The sequence below is a fragment of the Pyrus communis genome, chromosome 3 (assembly GCF_041283825.1).
Source record: "Pyrus communis isolate YQ-2024b chromosome 3, ASM4128382v1, whole genome shotgun sequence".
Taxonomy (NCBI): domain Eukaryota; kingdom Viridiplantae; phylum Streptophyta; class Magnoliopsida; order Rosales; family Rosaceae; genus Pyrus; species Pyrus communis.
Window position 1 is genome coordinate 27692260 of NC_142567.1, and position 21998 is coordinate 27714257.

The window sequence follows — 21998 nt, forward strand, 5'->3', positions numbered from 1 at the left end:
GTAGAGATGAGAATATACATATAAGGATCACTCCCCTGGGTGATGTGGGATGTCACAATCCACCCCCCTTAGGGGTCCGACGTCCTCGTCGGCACACCATGGCCAGGGTTAGGCTCTGATACCAAATTGTCACATCACGGCCCGGGCGGGACCACTTCCCGGGCCTGACTCCACCGTAGCATAATATTGTCTGCTTTGGGCCCCAACCACGCCCTCACGATTTTGTTTTTAGGAACTCACACGAGAACTTCCCGATGGGTCACCCATCCTGGGAATGCTCTCGCGCGCTACTCGCTTAACTTCGGAGTTCCGATGGAACCCGAAGCCAGTGAGCTCCCAAAAGGCCTCGTGCTAGGTAGAGATGAGAATATACATATAAGGATCACTCTTCTGTGCGATGTGGGATGTCACAGTTTCAACCAGGATGTCGTGCTTTTTTTGGGAAGGTATTATGCACCCAACATGGAGCTCAAACGTCAAATCTATGAATCCCCATAGCGTCATTTTTGTCTTTGTTAGTCCATATCGACTTCAATCTACTCGGTCGTCTGTACAAAAATAAATATTTTTAATCAACCTACTCCATTACAATATAAGAATAAGAACAAAACATAAAATAAATAATTAAAAAAAAAAGTAAAACAAAGAGAAAGCTAGCTAGCATTACTCTAATACTCTTTATCCTAAAGCTTTACATATGCAAACATTTGCAAACATTTCCTTTTGGGCAAGTAACATAATTGTAAACATTAATAAATTTATTCAGATATTTGCACATACAAATTTAATTCTACATTAAAAAAGGAAAAAAAATCACGATCACATTTTAGAGACGTACGTGCGGGGGAATCCGTCCAATTTTCCAACTCTCCCAAGAGGCCCGAAATTGTCAGAAAATTGACACCAGAGAGAGAGAGAGGAGGAGGAACCGTATCCAAAGTTTGACTGGACCCAGAACTAGAGAAAAATGCTGGGGTGGCATTACTGCCACAATTTACTCTCTCTCTCTCTCTCTCTAGACTTTCTCTCTCCTCTGCCCCCTTAAGCCCACCAACTTGTCTTGTATTCTATTCTTGTTTTCTGTCTCACTTTACCTCCTCCAAAGCATCAAAAACTCCTCCCTCTCCCCCTTTCCTCCCTCCCTCCCCTTTCCAAAACCAATTTATCTTTCTTTTTCTTTTTCTTTTTCTTTTTCTCGCCTTCCAAACAGAACCATTCATCCTTTGTTCATCGTATGACACTTCTGAGTGTCACATTCACAGAAAACATTTTTGGGGTGTTTCTGCTTCTTCTTCTGGGTTCTAAAAATCATCAGTCAAACACCAAAGAAAAAGAAAACAGAAGAAATTATTATTAAGGTTTATCATTTGAAATGCTGTAGGATGTACCACTACTGTACTTTGGTTTGATGTTTATCAGAGACCCGACATATCTGAACATCGTACCCAGAGACTCTGTCTGCTCCAAGGTATCTCTCTCTCTCTCTCTTACTCTCTCTCTCTCCTTTCTTTTCTTCACAATCTTTGACTGACCATTATAGCTGAGCACTTGCCCTTTAAGTTGAAGCCCTACTTTTCTTTTTTCCATTAATATCATCATCTTTCTCTATCATTATTCATTCATGTTATTTTTTCATGGTATTTTCGAGCTCTTAAGTCTTAATTGTTGTGTTTTCTGATGGGTTTTTTTTTCAAAGTTTGATGCTTTCATATATTTTTTATGCTTGACGGTGATTTCCACCACCAATCCCACCAACCCTTTTGTTTATTTTAATTTTTTTCTTCTTCTGAGTTTTATTTTATTTTTCCAATTTTAAAATTTTTCATTAAGCAGCTTCCAAGCAAGCCCCACTAGAGAAAATGTGTGGAAAAAAAATGGAGGGTTCAGATTTTCAGCTCAGATCTGTAACGAAGAAACTGGTTGAGTTTTAGGTGTTGAAAATTTGAAATTGTATAGTTTTTTTATTTTCTCCATATGCTAAACCGATTTTTTTTTTTTTTTCATGAAATTCTGAAAGGTTGATGATGTTGGAGAGAGATTAGAAGTTCAGATCACGACAAAGGATGATGGGATTCTTTTGCTTTCTGTTGATGTTTGTTTTTCATTTCCACCTGCACCTAAGTTTGACCTCAGGCGCCAGAATTTTGTCTTCAAGCGGCGGTGGCGGTGGCGGCGGCGGCGGTGATGTGGTGGAGCTGTTGTATGCATTCAAAGAATCCTCTGTTGTATCTGATCCCCAGGGCTTCTTATCTGATTGGAAACCTGATTCCTCCACTCCTCTCTGCTCATGGAAAGGCATCACCTGCTCCTCTGACGGCGCAGTCACCTCCCTCAACCTCTCCAACGCCGGTCTCATTGGCGGCCTCCACCTTCCGCATCTCGCGGCCCTGCCGAACCTCCAGCAACTCCACCTGCAGGGCAATTCATTCTCTGGTGCTGATCTCTCTGTGTCCAATTTAACATCATGCAGGCTTGAAACTGTTGACTTGTCCTCCAACAACATCTCCCAACCGCTTCCAGTCCGATCGTTTCTTCAGGGCTGCGGCCGCCTTGTTTTCGCTAACTTGTCGCGAAATTCAATCCCCGGAGGCGGTCTAGGGTTTGGTGCTTCTCTGCTTCAGCTTGACATCTCTCACAATCTGATTTCGAATGCGGATTGGTTGACTTGCAACAATCTGAACCTGCTCAATGTTTCACACAACAAGCTCACAGGAAAGCTGAGCGATTCTTTCTTGTCTTGCAAGAATGTATCAACCATTGACCTTTCGTACAACAATTTTTCCGGGGAATTGCCAAACAGCTTCATTGCAAAGGCTTCAGCTTCTCTCAAGTATTTGGATCTCTCACGCAACAATCTTTCGGGGAATTTCTCCGCCCTTGATTTCGGGCAGTGCAGCAGCCTCACTTTGCTTAGGCTATCACATAATGCACTCTCTGGGGATCAGTTTCCTCCGAGTTTCGAAAGCTGTCAGGCTCTAGAGACGCTAGACCTGTCGAATAATAAGCTCGAGAATGAAATTCCGGGTGTTTTGTTGGGTAATCTGAAGAAATTGAGACAACTATTTCTTGGTCATAATCATTTTTCTGGTGCGATTCCAGCCGAACTAGGAAAAGCTTGTGGGACTCTTGAGGAACTCGATATCTCTGATAACATTCTCTCTGGAGAGTTGCCCTCGAGTTTTTTGTCCTGCACTTCACTGGTTAGCCTCAATCTCAGTCACAATCAGCTCTCGGGGAATTTCCTCAATACCGTTGTAAGTCGTCTTCCTAGCTTGAGATATCTCTATGTGCCATTCAACAACATAACTGGTCCTGTGCCGCTGTCTCTTACAAATGGCACGCGACTTCAAGTGCTAGATCTCAGTTCGAATGCCTTCACTGGGAACATTCCTTCAGGGTTTTGCTCCTCCAATGCTGCTTCAGTTTTAGAAAAGGTGCTTTTAGCTAACAATGTTCTGTCCGGGAATGTGCCCTCGGAGCTTGGAAACTGCAAGAACCTGAAGGCTATTGATCTGAGTTTCAACCACTTGAGTGGTCCAATTCCTTCAGAAATTTGGAGCTTGCCGAAGCTCTCTGACTTGGTTATGTGGGCAAACAACCTCACCGGCGAAATCCCAGAAGGCATTTGCATCAACGGAGGAAACCTGGAAACTCTGATTCTCAACAACAATCTCATCTCTGGAACCATTCCGCGGTCGATTGTCAACTGCACCAATATGATTTGGGTGTCACTATCTAGCAACCGCCTCAGTGGAGATATCCCGTCTGGAATTGGGAACCTCCATAAGCTTGCTATACTCCAGTTGGGCAACAATTCACTCTCGGGACAGATTCCAGCTGAGCTTGGCAAGTGTGAGAGCCTCATTTGGCTTGATTTAAACAGCAATGAATTAAGCGGTTCTATCCCTCCGGAGCTTTCCAACCAAGCCGGCCTAGTCCGTCCCGGGATTGTTTCCGGGAAGCATTTTGCATTCGTAAGAAATGAGGGTGGGACATCTTGCAGAGGTGCAGGAGGACTAGTTGAGTTTGAGGGGATCCAGGCAGAGACACTAGAAAAGTTTCCTATGGTTCACTCGTGCTCGTCGACTAGAATTTACTCTGGATTGACAGTTTACACATTCATTAGCAATGGAAGCATGATCTTCCTTGATCTGTCTTATAATTCCTTGTCCGGAACCATTCCTGAAAACTTAGGTACGCTGTCCTATTTGCAGGTCCTAAACATAGGACACAACATGCTAGGCGGAAACATTCCTGATAGCTTTGGAGGATTGAAAGCAGTTGGAGTCCTTGATCTCTCTCACAACAATCTTCAGGGTTATGTCCCGGGATCGTTGGGGACTCTCTCTTTTCTGAATGACCTTGATGTGTCCAACAACAACCTCACTGGTAACATCCCTTCCGGAGGTCAGCTGACCACTTTCCCAGCATCCAGATATGAGAACAACTCCGGCCTTTGTGGGGTACCCTTGGCGGCATGTCGCTCTCAAAGGCACTCATCAGATTCTAAAGATGGAGCGAAAAAGAATTCTTTGGCTTCAGGAATGGTAATTGGCATCACGGTCTTTTTCTTCTGTATCTTTATACTAGCGCTAGTGCTGTATCGGGTGAAGAAGTGCCAGCAGAAGGAGGAAAAGAGAGATAAATATATTGAAAGCCTTCCAACTTCCGGCAGCAGCAGCTGGAAACTTTGCAGTGTTCCCGAGCCTCTGAGCATCAACGTAGCCACATTCGAGAAACCTTTGAGGAAACTGACATTCGCCCATCTGCTCGAAGCCACCAATGGTTTCAGTGCAGACAGCTTGATTGGCACTGGAGGGTTTGGCGAGGTCTACAAGGCAAAACTGGGAGATGGCTGTGTTGTTGCAATTAAGAAGCTTATTCAAGTCACAGGGCAAGGCGACAGGGAATTTATGGCAGAAATGGAAACCATTGGGAAAATCAAGCACCGGAACCTGGTTCCTTTGTTGGGGTACTGCAAGATTGGTGAGGAGAGACTTCTTGTGTATGAGTACATGAAATGGGGAAGTCTGGAGGCTGTTCTTCATGACAAGTCTAAGGCAGGGGTTTTGAGGCTTGATTGGGCAGCAAGAAAGAAGATTGCCATAGGGTCCGCAAGAGGTCTAGCATTCCTTCACCATAGTTGCTCACCTCATATTATCCACCGTGACATGAAGTCTAGCAATGTTCTTCTGGATGAAAATTTTGAGGCCAGAGTATCTGATTTTGGCATGGCAAGATTGGTCAACGCCCTCGACACTCATCTCAGTGTGAGCACCCTTGCAGGCACTCCAGGTTATGTTCCCCCTGAGTACTACCAGAGTTTTCGATGCACAACAAAAGGGGATGTCTACAGCTATGGCGTTATTCTGCTAGAGCTTCTCTCTGGGAAAAGGCCTGTAGACCCATCAGCGTTTGGTGATGACAACAATCTGGTTGGATGGGCAAAGCTGCTTCAGAGAGAGAAGAGATGGAGTGAGATACTGGACACCAAGTTGTTGACACAAATATCCGGTGAGGCTGAACTATACCAGTATCTGCGGATTGCCTTTGAGTGTCTTGATGACAGGCCATTCCGTAGGCCAACCATGATTCAGGTTATGGCTATGTTTAAAGAGCTTCAGGTTGATTCACAGAATGACGTCCTTGATGACTTTTCGCTGAAAGAGACTGTTGTCGAAGAACCATGAAAGAAATACTTAATTCATAGCATATGGCATCCGGATGTGGTTCCAAGGATCAAATTTTCCCAAATCGAAGACCGGGGTTCTATCCTTCTCAATGCACGCGCTGTATATAAAAGAACTGTGAATCAGAGAGAGATGTAGAAGAAACGCATAGGGAGAACAAAGTAAATGATGAAGTCTTTTGTTAGCTCAAAGTTGGGGTAAAGTGTATATTCGTTCATTCGAAAAATCGTGTGTATAACCAAGGCTTCGAAAAGGACTTTGTTTCTTTCTATTTGGCTTGTGTTCCTTCCTCTCTCACAGTTTTGCTAACTACTGTTTTACCATTGTCCATCACAATTGGTTTCTGTGATTTTGTAAAGTTGTAGTTGCAGTCTTTGAGTAATTCAAAATTTCAAACCATTTGCAGTTTTCTAAATAGGTTTCTGTATTTGTTTCAAGAGTTTTGAGGTAAAAATTCATACATTGTTCATCATTTAATCGTGTCTTGCTTCGGCCCTCGAAACCGCGAGTTAAACTACCATTCTTTGAGCTCACTACAGCAGACTACAAAATGTTGATATTGTACTAGTGAAGTCTCTCATCCTCTCATCCTCTCATCCTTTGCCTCTGTGGTATTATAACTAGAGAAAAAATAAGAAACCCGAAGGCTTACGCCTCACCTTCTGAGACTCTAAACGCTTTGCTCGACACCTGCGCCTCAGAAAACACTGTTATTGTTCAACTCCTGAAGAAATATGTACTTTCAAATCCTCCTGATGGATTGGTTCAACATGTTTTTGGATAAAATTTACTTTTGAGGCAAGCAATTCGTGTTTCAATTTTACCTTGAATTCGAAAGATATGCATGGTTTCGTATGCACCAACTATCAAGATAAAGCATCAAATTACTGCATTACTACTGGTAAAAAGCAGTCTGTTGTGCCCAAAACATTTCCCATGTTGAGGTTACAAAACCTACAGCAGCATGAACTCTGAAGTGCGGCTGCGGCAGCACATTCACGTTGATTCCACCCTTTGTGAGAGTGTTGCCGCATATGGTAGCCGCACGCTAGAATTTCTCCTGCTGTCGAATGGTCTCGGCTCTCAACAGAAATGTTAGCTGAGCAAGTGGGCTGACTAAATTTAACTGGTAGAAGAAATTAAAAAAGGCTTTTGCCACATTGTTTCTAGTTTTATTGGTGATTAATCCTGAAAAGCAGATCACGATGATGAGATAGTGAGGCCTACCATGGACTTCATTTGGATGAAATGATTTCAAATTCAGGAAATAGATGATTTGATATGAAAGGATTTTGATTATTTGAAATACATTTTAATATAATGTTTCTTAATTTTTGTTGCAATTTTAGTGTTATCAAGTTCAAATTCTTTTCATTTAAATTTGGTGAACAACCGTCAAATCACGTGTTCATACTGTCACACACATAAATTGGAACCACAATATATTTTCTCGACACCCCGAGCGACATATGGTCCCACCCACCCCATAGAAAAAATGCCGTATACGGCCGTTCGCACACATGACCCATCTTCGGAAGAGAGATTATCAATTGGGGTTTGGACTAATTTAAGTTTAGCTGACCATTATTGGTGTAGGTCAAATTTAGTCAGCAAGTAAACTTAAGTGTGAACCTATTAAAGGCACTTCCAACAGCCTAACTAAATGAGATTTTTTTGCTACTTTAATAAATAAATAAAAGGAGAAAAACCAAATTTCAACAGACTACTTAAATTATTAGCTATCTTAACTAGCTAAATTTAGCTCAGAGGAGAGAAAAAGTTCTCTCTTTCTAAACATTACAAACTATGAATTGCATTGTTTGTGGGCTTCAAGAGCATAAAAAGAGCTTGAGTTGTTAACTTAAAATATCTAGTATTGTTGGAAATGTTGGTCAGTCAAATTAACATTTGGATTATCCGATTAGTTACAATAACAAAAAATTAGCTAGTAACATTGGAGATGCTCTGCTCGTGATTTTGAAGTTTTTAGTAGTAATTTGTCTTGTATGATGATGACAAAGCATGTGGACTCGTTTTCTTCTGTTGAAATTATGAACACAAGTCATTAATTAGGCTAATAATCGTAGGGCTGAATTTGGATTACTTTATGAAGCTTTTTGCATTACCTCCATAATATCAGCATTTTCTTTCGGTAATGTTGGATTTTCTTGAGGATTATGTGCAGATTTTCTTGTCGGCCTGCACATTTGAAAATGACCAAGTTGGAACTTCTTTTGGTTTTTTATTACACAGTCTTAAAAAACGGTGACCTCAAACAGGGTTTTCTGTTTTGTGATGGTAAGTTATTGCCTGATGTTTTAAATTTACTCTTTGTCTTATCAAACCTTATTCCCATTGTGATTTCTATATGTGAGGAAGTGGAGAGCTGTATTATATCAGAAAGTTAGAAAATCTTGCATAGACTTATAAGAAGTTGTGAAGTTAGTCTACTATGACAATTAGTTTTGAGGTGGAATTCAAACTTTTTGCATGGCAGTAGATATGAGAGTCGCCCCACATCCGAAAGTGAAGGGCACTTGGAAGTTTTTCCTACTGGCCCATTGGGGATGTTTTGAATTTTTTTCTGCAGATGAATGGTTATCGTTCCATGAATTGGTTCTTTACCGATTAGTCCAAAGACAGCTTCTCACAATTAGTCCATAAGTGACGTTGATATAACATATAAGTAGTGTTATAAACATTAGCCTTGTGGCACGTGCTCACGTGTATGTTAAGTGACTTTGTCTATCTTTGATGTATTTATTTTCTTTTTATTTTTCAAGAGTAGCAATTGCTTAAGAGTAAGAGAAATGTGGACTTACAAACACGGATTTTGATCATCAAACTACGTAATTTTCTTCAATAGTATGGGATTACTGAGTAGTTCCGGAAATCAAAAGGAGAAGATTGACTCTAATAATTGAATGATGAAAATTACTTAAAAAGTCAGACTACTTAGTGAACTGGACCACCAAACAACAACCTCAAGGTTATGATTCTCTTCCATTGAGTCTTGCCTGTTTTTCTTGCAGGATAAGTTGAAAGGGGAATTCTCTAGTCTCAACAACTAGTCCTCTTGTATTATATATGATTCCATCCTTTATCTTCAAGTGCTTTAAGCCTTTAATTTTTAAGATTTTTCTTCTAGTGGGGTAAGAGCTTTATAGTGTTTTTAAGTCCACAAAACAAGCTTCAAATATCCTGAACATCAAGAGAAAATCGTGTACACTTGGAGTTAGATATTTAATTTGGCCGTAACATTATGAGTTAAAGGTATTTGACGAAATATCTCATACAACTTTTTGTATAAAAATCCCTTTCCGCTTCGTCAATCACCACAAATTCACGAATCCACCACTTCTAACTATATGCATGTCTCTTTGCTCACATTACTCACGCAACAAGAAATAGACACATAAGATTTTCTCAATAACTATAGTTTGAAACTTCGCCCTTTTGGAAAAAATTGGGGTCTACCATCCGGACCACCCACCTAACCGTCCCCGGGCCACCCCACACACACACATGACACACCCTTCTCTTCATCCCACCCGTTCTGTTTTGGCCGGACAGCCCGCAACCACGCAGCAACGGCAGAGTAGTTTCTCTCCCACTTTCATAAAGTGAGTGGAAGTTTCTCTCCCCCTCTCATCCCATTTCAGAAGGTCTAGCGGTGGCAAAGCCAAACCAAAGAAGCTGTGCCAATAAGCCGAAGTGAGGCCCATCTCATGATAGTCTGAGTTAGAAAGCTAGACACTGCAACTTGCAAGCAGCCCAGTGCTAGGTAGGAGGAACTGAATTACAAAGTGGATTGATATACTCTCCGGATCTCATGCTTCGGAGCCCGCAGATTGAGTAATTTGAATCGTTCAGTTTTAATCGTGCAGTTTCCATTAGCCCATCATATTGGTCCACCTCACACATAATCTTTCTCTCCAACGTTCAAATATCTCTATCTTAAACGATCCAAATTACTCGATTTATAGATTTCAAAGTGTGAGATCCGAAGACGATCTCAATCCTTACAAAATAAAGGTCCCCCCACTCCTCCCAACTGTCCACTGGGCTACTGAGTGAGTGAGTACAGAAAAAGACTGGCATTGTGACAGGTTTTCCTCCAATAATAAATACTGACTTTCTGAATTTCTGACTCAAGTTTGTTACCTAAGATTTCACTCAATTTGTTTATCAAAATGCAACTCTTTATGTACGACTCTTGTCTTTTTTATTTGCATGTCCTTCCACTCCAATGCAAGCCAAACCACCCACCCACCGCATTTTAGAGAACTTTTAAGTTCTTAATATGGTTAATTAATTAAGATTTAAGTACATTTCACAGTCGGTCAATTTGGATTTGTAGGTTATGTTTGAAGAATTTTCAAGTCATAAGTGATTGAGGTAAAATTACCAAGAGATTGGTCGCATAATGTAGAATAACAAATTAGAAAAACTCTTCATGAGTATTATAAAGACGTGAGAGATATTTTTAAATGATCCATCCTAAGTATGAATTTGCTCTCTTTTTTCAAGAATCAAAAAAAAAAAATCTTGTTTTTTGAGAAGCAACTGCAATCTTATCTTCCAAACATTCATGTTTAGAGGTTCTATTTTGTGATATTTGACAATCGTATGCGTTAGTGAAGTAATGATATCAGCGACCACAGATCTAAAAGATTGTATCGTTACTATATCCTCACAAGCTGAGCTTTCATACCAAATGATAACAATTTTTAGCTGAAAAAAAACAAAACAAAACAAAAAACAAAATTTCTAAGAACGTGCAAATCCGTCTCGCTTGCCCTTGCAATGTTGATGAACAACAATTCTAATGCTTCATATCTAACTTTTTGTGATCAGTTTTCAAATACTTGACCTCAATTTTTGAGACTCCAAAATTCCTCACCAAAAAGAGTCGTAATTTTCATGATTGGTTGATGTGAATCCCCTTATGGGTCCACCTCTCTTATTCAGTCAAAGACTATTAACTGTAGCGTATATCGACTGAATAATCCAAATTGTGCAATCACCATTACAAACCTAACTTCATAGTTAATCAGTCCGAAACTTACGATTATGTACCGCAAAAAAAGTTGAGATTACAAATTGGCAAGATAAGAAGTAGCTCAACACATTTGTGGTGATGTATGGTTGTTGGGTTTCATGCGTGAGACAACCTATTCTGATATCATAAAAGGTTGAGGTTCCATCATAAAACCAACTAGCAATGGGAAGTAACTCTACTTATAAGCTCATGCAAGATCTCTCATTCTATCAATGTGTGATTCTTTCTCGACAAATATTAAGCTTAATCGATCAGGTATGTGTATGTATGCAATTTTAATTCGATGGAAAAATATCTCAAATGGGACCAACATCACATACTTGTATAATACCTCAATAAAAAGAAACCTTAAGATATCCATATGTGATCTTTATCACTTCTACTTTACACACGATGATTAAGATATCTCATCTCACTACTTACATAAAAAAATCTCTTAAACCGTTGATGCATTACGATACCTAACAAAATTCAGAACTTAGTTGAGTATCTGCAAACAGTTGAAATGTGAAAAAAGACCGAGTCAAAGTATGACGAGAGAGAAAGAGAGTTGCCATGAGAAGCCACATGGGAGGACTAAAGAGAGTTTGATGTCGGAAAGGAAAAAAAAATTGGTAACTGCAGTGTGACGAGAGAGAGAGAGAGAGAGAGAGAGAGTTTGATGAGAAAAGGACTCAGTCAAAGTATCTTTTTGACTCAGTAGAAATGGGAAAATAGGGACACGTCCTTAAAGTTTTATGTAACATATTTAATTTTGTTTTTAAATAAATAAATATACTGTATGTTGTCACATGAGGGGGGGAGGAAGATTGACGGAGGATGAGGATCGACAAGGTGCTGTTTGTTTGCCATTTAAAAATTGATGTATTGTTTTTTGTAAGACTCAATTTTCTAAATTTTCTTTACGTGTTGTGTTGGCAATTTTGTGTTGCATGTCTTGTTGGAGGTTTGTTGTCAATTCTCATCCTTCCAATTGGCATATGCTTACCACATCCCAACAAAATATATCCAAATCTCCTCTTAAGACCCATTGGTGCCAATTTTTGGCTCAATCCTATATTCTCGTATCTACTTATCACTAATTGTGAGGATCGGATAACATATGCGCGAAAGAAAAATCTTACAAGGATTTATAAGAGATTGTATTACTATTTATATTGTCAATTGGTCTTATAGCAAAATCTTAATTTTCTTTATAGTATTAAAGCAGGTTGGGCCACATAGTGATGTAAATCACCTTATTGAATTGTTAACAGGTACCCATTAAGATTCATTTAGTTTGATTTCACCTTATACCATTATCACTACTACCAATCTCACCTTTATATAATGATGATATCAAATTAAACAGGTCTTAACGGGTACCCATTAACAACCCAATTGATTGATTTGCCACCTCTAGGCCCATGTATGAAGCTCAACGGCCACATGTGCTTCACGTCACTCAATTTGTGTTGTCTACGTGTTTGGCTTAAAAATTCGTCATACGTGAGGGGACGTTTGAGAAAGTGAAGGTGAAAGAGTCTCACATCATATGAACCCAATACTCACACATGCTCCACGTCACTCAATTTGTGTTGTCAACGTATTTGGCTTGAAAATTCTTTACACGTGAGTGAGCGTGTGAGGATGTAAAGTAAAAAGTCTCACATCGGTGAAATGAGAAACCTTGCGAAGACTTAGAAGATATTAAACTGCTCTTCATATTGCTAATTGATTTTATGATAAAACTTCAACTTTCTTCCCATATTACTTTTGATTTTAATCTTGCATTAGTTCACGTGGTTCAAATTCTCTCTCATTTGATTTTGTATCATAGGCAAAAGAGTACGAAATAAACAATCAGATCTAAATTGTAAATGACTGACAATTGTTGATTTGATGTAATATTTTATAACAGAACTGAACCAAATCAAACCAAACCAAACCTCATATTAGTTGTCACATCCTGGCCAGGGCCCCCACCACATCCCGGGCTCAACTTCACCGTAGCACGATATTGTCCGATTTGGACCCTGACCACGCCCTCACGATTTTGTTTCTGGAAACTCAAGCGAGTAGAACTTCCCAGTGGGTCACCCATTCTGAGAATGCTCTGACCCCGTACTCGCTTAACTTCGGAGTTCCTACGGAACCCGAAGTCAATGAGTTTTCAAAAAGTCTCGTGCTAGGTAGAGATGAGAATAAACATATAAGGTTTATAGGATCCACACTTCCGGCCAGGGATTGACTCTGATACCAAATTGTCACATCCTGGGCTCGACTCCACCGTAGCACAATATTGTCTGCTTTGGGCCCTGACCACGTTCTTACGGTTTTGTTTCTAGGAACTCACATGAGCAGAACTTCCCAGTGGATCACCCTTCTTGGGAATGCTTTGGCCCGTACTCGCTTAACTTCAGAGTTCCTACGGAACCCAAAGCCAATGAGTTCTCAAAAGGCCTCGTGCTAGGTAGAGATGAGAATATACATATAAAGTTTACAGAATCCACTCTCCTAGACGATGTAGAATCTTACAATATTTCATTACTTGAGAAAAGGAAAACGCGTAAGATTTTATTCATGATTTTGGTGAGATAATCGGGCAAAGTATGATCCACTATTCATATTTCATTGGAGATGTGTGGATTTAGAGAATTTTTAATGGATTTGACGGTATGGCCTTGCTACTTTTGTTGTTTATTAAGCTTTTGGTATTTTCTTTTGTAATTCCCCATAGTCTTTTGAACAATCATGAGTCATGAGTATTACTGAAATGATTAAACTATAGTGATTGGAATAACTTTGTGCAAAGTGGACAACTCAAAAACCATACCTTAAATATTGATCACATAACAAATTGCATGGTCAGATTAGATTTAGAATTAGATTCTTCATAATATATCATTATTCTATATAAGCACGACAAAAATTGGAATCAAATTAGCAACAATACTTAGTTATAAACCAATCATTATTTTTGTGCTAATCCTCTAGATAGAATTAAACCCTAAATATTGGTCCCAACCCTTTCACCTCTATTTCCTGTGTGCTTAGATAGTTCCACTCCTCCTGTCAAGAGATTTTTCAATGTGCCGAAAACACGACCTAGTATACCAAATATCATAATACAATTAGTTGAAAACTCAAACAAAAAAATCGATCAATTGTATTACGATACTTGATATACTGAATCATGTATCTCCTCCCCCCCCTCCCCCTTAAGTAATCAATTAATTAAAATTTTATTGCCAAATATTCTTAGCAATATCACTTAAAAGCTAAAGTTCTTATGATTCGTCGAGTGGCGAGGGATGATAAAGTCATGAGGGAATATTATAATTAAAATAGATTGGCTTAATTATAAGAATAATTTATGAACTTTACCCATAGTTTAACTTAATCTTAGCAATGTGTTGCACTATTTCTCATTTTCACTAACGCCCTTTTTTCCATTAAATTTTAGAGTATAATAGAAACTTTAACTTAAAAATTTAAAAAAAAAAAAAAAAAAAAACCGATAGCCGAATAGACTTAATATTCCATTCCCTCCTTTGTTAACCAAAAGATAATATGTCATTGATAATTCCAACTGTTTATTATTTCATTGTTTTGCCTTGGTTCACAAGCAAATTACTGTTGGGATTATTAAAGTATTGAGAATGAAAATCTGGTTTTTGTTTTAAGTTTCTACTTATTTTATAATGGATATGTATTGCCTAAGCATGTGGGGAGTAAATTGTATATTTAAAAATCTCTATTAATTAATGAAATCCTCTTTATCTATCAAAATGAGATGAAAAGACAACTGAATCTTCTATCACACAAAAAAAATGATGGGCAATAATGTAATTTTACAGGTCTAAATTTTACTGTTTTTTATTGAAGCCTCACCTACATCCTGACCCGAGCTCCACCACATCCTAAGTTTGACTCTACCGTAGCACAATATTGTTCGCTTTGGACCCCGACCACGCCTTCACGGTTTTGTTTCTAGGAACTCACACGAGAACTTCCTAGTGGGTCACCTATCCTGGGAATGCTTTAGCCCCCAACTCGCTTAACTTCAGAGTTCTGATGGAACCCAAAGTCAATGAGCTCCCAAAAGGCCTCGTGCTATATGGAGGTGAGCATGTACATATAAGGTTTAGAGGATCCACTCATCTGGATAATGTGGATGTTACATCACCTACATGTGATGTTAAAATATGTCTAATATTTAAAATTATAAAATAAATAAATAAATAACCAAAAACAAAAACCTCTCACTTCCCCCACGTTCTCTCTCTCTTCCTCTCTCCTTCTCATTTTCTAAACAAATGTGTTCATACACACAAAGTGTGTAGGCAAATGCTAGTTGTTATTTAAAAAAACTCTAAACTTGTCCTTTTTTCGCCTGAAAATATTATAAGTTAGCTTAAAGGTCTTATATTTCATTTCAATAAAAAAAAAAAAATTTGCACGACCTATTAACTCTACATAAAACGACACAAAAATAACAGGTTTTAGGTCATTTGTTAACGAGTTGGGTTGTCATCAGGTTAGTTAAAAATCCGTTGACGAGTCGGATCGTTATCGGGTCATCTGTTAACGAGTCAAGTCATTATTGGATCACCAATTAAAAACCCGATACTAATGTATACATTAGACACGGTAATTTTTTACACGATCCGGTTAACCCGATAAAAAACGCCACGACTCGTTAAGAATCGGGTCGTTATCCGGTAACTTATTAAGAACCTGTTAAGATAGCGAGTTTAACACGACACGACACGTTAGGATAACACGTTGAACACGACACGACCCGTTAAGATAATGATTTGATACGATACGACTGTTAAGACAACAAATATGACATGAACACGATAAACAAGACCCATTTACCAGTTTTACTTATATTGCGTAAGTTGTTGAATCGTTCTCAAAAAGTTAGATAGGGTTGGGGGTCAAATGTTATTTACCATTCTTCATCCTTGAGAGCTCCGACCATCCCTATGCAATTGTCTTTTAACCGCTTGTCTCTTTTTAAGAAGTTCACAACTACATTTCTATCTTGTTTAATAAACATCAAACCTTGTCTTGTGGTCTCGTGGTCCAATAAACACAAGTTTTGTGCTCATAGTTATAATAAATCTCTCTAAGTAAGACAATCTCCATCATATTGCAGTTTAGATTCATAATCTGAAAACACAAATGCAATATGAGAAGATGTCTATATTCGACATGTAATGACGCGAACAAATTGAATAAACATCAAAATATCTTGCAAGATCATTTATGTTAACTAGAGTTGAGTGTGACCAACGAATATGCTTATACATATTCGATATAAAACCATGCTTGTATTCTAGATTGAATAAACCTCCTAAACTCGTTTTAAGAATATTGGTTAATGTGCAAATTTACAGGCCGACAACATAAATGTCTTATATTAACACAGCGAGTGACAAGAAAATACCTATGCATGTTGGACGTATGAGTTATAACCATGATGCTTTTACTTTTGGTCTATATTGAAGCTAATATTAGCAGGTAATGATAATTATATTATTAATTATAGCAATAATATATTAATTATACATTAATTACTACGAAAAAAGCTGAAGTGCGAATCTGCAACAGGCAGTTACAACATCCCTTCACATTTGAAGGATACTTAAACAGGTGTTAGGCAGCTAAACACTCTGGACACCCCAGCGTTACACATATTTTCTAATAATTAATTTTTAACTAAAATAAATAAAAATAAAAAAATAAAATCCCCAATAATTACGAGCAGGCTGCAATCGCCTGCCACCAACTCTAACCCTACTTCCATCATGCTCAAATCATGGAATTTTTACCAGGACGAAAATGCCCTTGCATGTCATGACAAATTCCAGGTGGCAGCCTGTGATTGGACAGTTGCAGAGGGACAAACAGGTCCTTTGGGAGGACCAGTACAAAAAAGAGAATAATACACAGGCTAATTAGGAATCTTCAAAAACAAGAACAGTAAAACAAGGAGAACCAAAAGGTGAAAAAAAAAAAATTGTAAATGTAAAAATTAAAATTTAAAAAAATGGTTTGAGATTTTGAGCTTCTTTTTCTTTGTGTCTGTTGATTGTGGTGTTCACTTTTTTTTTTTTTTTTGTTGCTGTTGTTGTTTTCTCTCTCTTTCTTCAAAGATTCCATCCATTTTCTGGTCCACCACCATTGCAAAAACTTCACCCCCATCTCCTTTTTTTTTCAAATCCCTCCTTTTTTTAATGTGAAAAATTAAAACAATAAAGTATTGATTTTGCTTTTTGTAATTTTGTCAAAGAACATAATCATATCAATATCTATAGCAATTTGGGGTAGCCCAGAGAGAGGTAGAGATAGAAGCTTTGAGGATTTTTAATAGGGAAGGAAGAAGGGTTGTTGTTTTGGTGTTTTTTGGAATTGGGTTTTGCTTTCTGGGTTTCTTCTGAATTGAAGAGAAGGGAAGGATTTTTTACAGATTTTGGGTTTGGAGGGGTAGGGGTGGTTGGGAGGTTAGTGGGTAGTGGTGGTGGTGGTCAAAGGAGGAGTTTTTGGTCTTTGGCCTCTTATTCAACATCATCTGGGCCTTGACTCTTAATCACTCAGGTAATCATCTTTAATCATTCTCTCTCTCTCTCTCTGTCTCTCTCTCTCTCTCTCCTTCCACATCCAGTTTGCTTTTTATTACTGTTTCAGTGTTGTGTCTCTTAATTTTGAGAAATTCTTATGTATCTCTGACATCAATGCCTTCCCTGCAAACATAAGGTACCTCACCTTTTTTATGTTCTCTATCAATAATGGTAATGATATTAATAGTGACCCCATTTATCTTTGAATATTGTAACATGGGTTTGTTTTGCTTCATCAAAAATTTCCATAATTCATATCCTTTTTCTTCCCTTTTTCTCTGAATTCTGCAACATGGGTTTGTTTTGCTTCGTCACAATTTACCAAAATTCACTACCTTTTTCCATTTTTTTCTCTGAATTCTGCAACATGGGTTGTTTAGTTTTCATAGTTTTCAGTGTTCTGAAGCTTAGATCTTCAATGGATTTCAGGATCTAGCAAACTGGTTGTATTCATAATTCTTCAAATTTGAAATGTATGTTTGCCAACTTTGTAACGTTTTTGTCCTGCAACAACCTGAACCTGCACTCTGGATTGGAAATTTTATGGATATGGTTGTCTAAATTTCTTTCCCTTTTCTTTTGAAAAATCATCCAATCATAACAAAAAAATTGTGTTAATGTCTTCCAATCATAACTATAATGATAATTATTTGTGATGACATCTTAATTGATATGAAGCCCGGGGGAAACCTCGTAGTTCATGCCTGTTTCTTCGATTTTGCTTCTGAGAACACCCAGCTGATTAAAAGTAAAAGCAAAAAAAGGTTGTATGTTTAATTATTGGTTTTTTAAGGAACTTGGTTTGTGTTTTCAGGTCGTTAGATTTCCTCTCCGGTCCCTCCACCACCTCCAAAAAAAAAAAAAAAAAAAAAAAAAGATGCTATTTTTAACCAAACAAGATGGCTGTATGGTTTAAAAAGCTAAAACTCGAAGCTTTTTTCTTTCCTCTGATATTTCTGTGCAAGCTAACAGAACTTCATGTAACAATGTGCATTTATGATATAACGATTTTTCCCAAGAAAATTGTTGATCTGCTATTTATGTATTATGTAGCTCTGAAATGGATTTCCTTTCTTGTGCATTCACTGCTAAGCTTTCAGGAGTTGGATCTCGGTGCAACGCCTTGATTGTTAGTGGTCCCTATTGTGTCCTGATAATAGTGAACCGGCTTAAGCTTGATGGCTGGCATTGATGATAACATTGCCATAATTGGAGATTGGGTGCCTCCAAGTCCAAGCCCAAGAGCCTTCTTCTCGTCAATGTTAGTTGACGACATTGGTTCAAGATCAATCTTGGAACCTCACAGCAACAATAGAACAGAGGATTTCTTCCTGGGAGCTCGAGAAGGAGAAAACAACGGAAAAAATTTGTCACAATGCAATGTTTCTGGTGAGGATATAACTGAAGTGGGTTCATTTCCGGAGTACAAGTCAAACTCACGCGGAGGGCTTGTGGAAAGGATTGCAGCCAGAGCTGGGTTTAATGCTCCGCGGCTGAATACTGAAAGCATTAGATCATCTGATCTTTCACATACTTCTGACATTCGATCTCCTTATCTGACAATACCTCCTGGTCTCAGTCCAACCACACTGCTAGATTCTCCTGTTTTCCTTTCAAATTCTTTGGTAAGATGCAACTTTGGAAATATCTGTAGTGCTTAATTGTAGTTTAGTTGGTGAAGTCCTGGGCATCTAATGGGCTAAAACGGAAAATTGATTTCAAGTTCGAGGCATACATATTGAACTGTCGAAATATTATTTGTTTATGCGATGGTAAGAACATGGACAAATGTCGTAAAACCAATATTTGTATTTTTTTGGGTCCAATTTTGAATTATAAGATAGTTTATGATTTACATGTGTACAGAAATAGTGTAAAAGTTGAAGTTCATATCGCATTGTATCAAGTGGTTTGACTTCGGGGTTGCTTTCGTTTAAAATAGGGCGTGTAGGTGAAAGTTATTAGAGAGATAATTTGCTATTTCTCTACTTCAAAGTTTTCTTCCACTTGTAATTAAATGTAAAAGTAAGTTTTAGTCTTGTCGACGTTCATCCCAACACATGTTGAATTTTTTTTTTTTTCTTCTGGATTTCATTGCAGGCACAGCCATCTCCAACAACCGGAAAATTTCCATTTATCTCAAATGGCCATGGCAGGAGTTCCACATTAATGCCAGAGAGCCCTGACAAAAATAATTTCTTTGAGGACATAAATGCTTCCTTCGCTTTCAAGCCTGTTGCGGAATCAGGCTCCTTCTTTCTCGGTCCGACTGGAAAAGTAATTTTACTCTCGATTCTTTTCCCCAATTTAAAACACACAAGTATTCATGCATGCACACATGCTAGTTATTTTATGTGTTTATTGGAGAGTCCTAGTGTATTCTGTTTAAGACAAAATTGCATTATGTTTCTTCATCGTCTCCCACATGGGTTAGTAAGTAATTTTCTGCCATATACAGATGGGTTCAGGTACTTTTCAGCAGCAATCCTTTACCAGCATGGAGGTTTCAGTCCAGTCCGAAAATTCTTCTCAAAGTATAGAACCAACCAAAGTTCAAAACCAGAATACAAACAATCTTCAGCACCAGGCAGACTTCTCTCGCACGTCTACTGAAAAAGACAATGGAGCTTATACTATCTCTGCAGACCCAAGGGCTTTCGATACGGTGGGTGGCAGTACTGAACATTCTCCACCCCTTGATGAGCAACCAGACGAAGAAAGAGGCAGTGGTGATTCCATGGCGGCTGCTGGTGGTGGTACAGCATCTGAAGATGGATATAATTGGAGAAAATATGGACAGAAACAAGTAAAAGGTAGTGAGTATCCACGGAGTTATTACAAGTGCACACATCCAAATTGTCAGGTTAAGAAAAAGGTTGAACGATCTCAAGAGGGTCATGTAACAGAGATCATCTACAAAGGGGCCCATAACCACCCTAAACCTCCTCCCAATCGTCGATCAGCTGCCATGGGATCATCCAACCCACTTGTTGACATGCGAACAGACATCCCTGAACAAGGTGGAGCTGATGGTGATTCAATTTGGGCAAATACACAAAAGGCGAATGTTGGAGGTCCCGATTGGAAGCATGACAACCTTGAGGTGACTTCGTCAGCATCCGTGGGCCCTGACTACTGCAACCAATCCTCTATGCAGGCGCAGAATGGTACGCACCACAAATCAGGTGATGTGGTGGACGCATCATCTACCTTTTCTAATGATGAAGAGGAAGATGATCGGGGGACACATGGCAGCGTTTCATTGGCCTATGATGGTGAAGGAGATGAATCTGAGTCGAAAAGAAGGTTACTGCTCACCTCTTTCTAGCTTTTGGTGAACGATCTAAGGTATTAGACATTGGGGTCACCATAAAAGTATCTTTATATTTATGATGTTTCAGGAAAATTGAAGCCTATGCAACAGAAATGAGTGGAGCTACCAGAGCCATTCGCGAGCCTAGAGTCGTGGTCCAGACAACCAGTGAAGTAGACATCCTTGATGATGGATATCGTTGGCGCAAGTATGGGCAGAAGGTTGTGAAAGGAAATCCAAATCCAAGGTTTGTTCCTTATTATCACCGTTGAATTCTTCTTTGTTTGTTCTGTGTTACCATGCCTGAGGATGAAACAAAATTCCTTTGTTCTTTTTTTTTTTTTTTTTTGCAGGAGTTACTACAAGTGCACAAATGCTGGCTGCACTGTGAGAAAGCATGTGGAGAGAGCATCCCATGACCTCAAGTCGGTGATCACCACCTACGAGGGGAAGCACAATCATGATGTTCCTGCTGCTCGAAACAGTAGCCACGTCAATTCCGGCCCTTCCAGCAACATGCCTGGCCAAGCTTCCACTATCCAAACCCACCCACACAGGCCAGAGCCACAAGTTCACAACAGCATGGGGAGATTTGAAAGGCCATCATCAATGGGTTCATTCAACCTACCTGGAAGGCAGCAGATGGGCCCGTCACACGCTTTCTCTTTCGGGATGAACCAGCCTGGCTTCGCCAATCTGTCAATGGCCGGGTTAGGTCCTGGCCAACCGAAACTTTCGGTTCTGCCTTCTCACCATCCTTACTTTGCACAACAGCGCCATCAGGTCAATGAAATGGCATTCATGTTACCAAAAGGAGAACCAAAAGTGGAGCCAATGTCAGAACCAGGACTAATCATGTCCAATGGCTCATCAGTATACCAACAGCTTATGAGTAGGCTTCCTCTTGGACCACAGATGTAGAATTTCCCCTTTTGTTTTACTCTCTAATCTTTTGAGGAAAGATGTCTTTAATTTTCTCTATATTCATATATACATATATATAATGTTGGTTATGATCCATTTTAGCTCGACTCATTTATTTATCATTTTCGTTTTTGATCAATCAGGATAGGGTAATTCGAACTCAGGATCGTTTTAACTCTGGAAAGAGAAGTACCACAAGATTATATATATTTTGTTTTTATTATTTTCTTTTGGTTTTGGGTAATTTCCTTTTGAATTTGAGACCGCAAAATTTCCCCATCAAGTCTTTAAGAAGCCTCCTAGTCTCATATGTGCGACGATGGTGCCCTTGCAAAAGGTGGGCTAGGGCACTAGAGTTATATTGTGCACAACACAACTATTAGGGACACTACTTACAA

At 38.9% G+C, this 21998-nt stretch overlaps 2 protein-coding genes across 5 annotated transcripts; both read left to right on the top strand.

The window, feature by feature from the left end:
• Positions 1–1069: 1069 nt before the first annotated feature.
• Positions 1070–6105, top strand: LOC137715638 (serine/threonine-protein kinase BRI1-like 1). Its single transcript, XM_088691621.1, has 2 exons — positions 1070–1468; positions 2018–6105. The coding sequence occupies exon 2, from the start codon at positions 2064–2066 to the stop codon at positions 5688–5690; it is 3627 nt and encodes a 1208-aa protein (XP_088547747.1). The 5' UTR covers positions 1070–1468; positions 2018–2063; the 3' UTR covers positions 5691–6105.
• Positions 6106–16702: 10597 nt separating this feature from the next.
• WRKY2 (WRKY DNA-binding protein 2) lies at positions 16703–21696 on the top strand. Of its 4 annotated transcripts, none has more exons than XM_068454401.2 (6): positions 16703–17340; positions 18464–18988; positions 19464–19640; positions 19822–20669; positions 20765–20923; positions 21030–21696. In XM_068454401.2, the coding sequence occupies exons 2-6, from the start codon at positions 18542–18544 to the stop codon at positions 21595–21597; spliced, it is 2199 nt and encodes a 732-aa protein (XP_068310502.1). In that variant the 5' UTR covers positions 16703–17340; positions 18464–18541; the 3' UTR covers positions 21598–21696. The 4 variants fall into 4 exon arrangements, with proteins under 4 accessions (XP_068310502.1, XP_068310503.1, XP_068310504.1 ...); XM_068454402.2 differs by having other exon boundaries at positions 16719–17340; positions 18457–18988; XM_068454403.2 differs by having other exon boundaries at positions 17331–17499; positions 18457–18988.
• Positions 21697–21998: the final 302 nt, after the last annotated feature.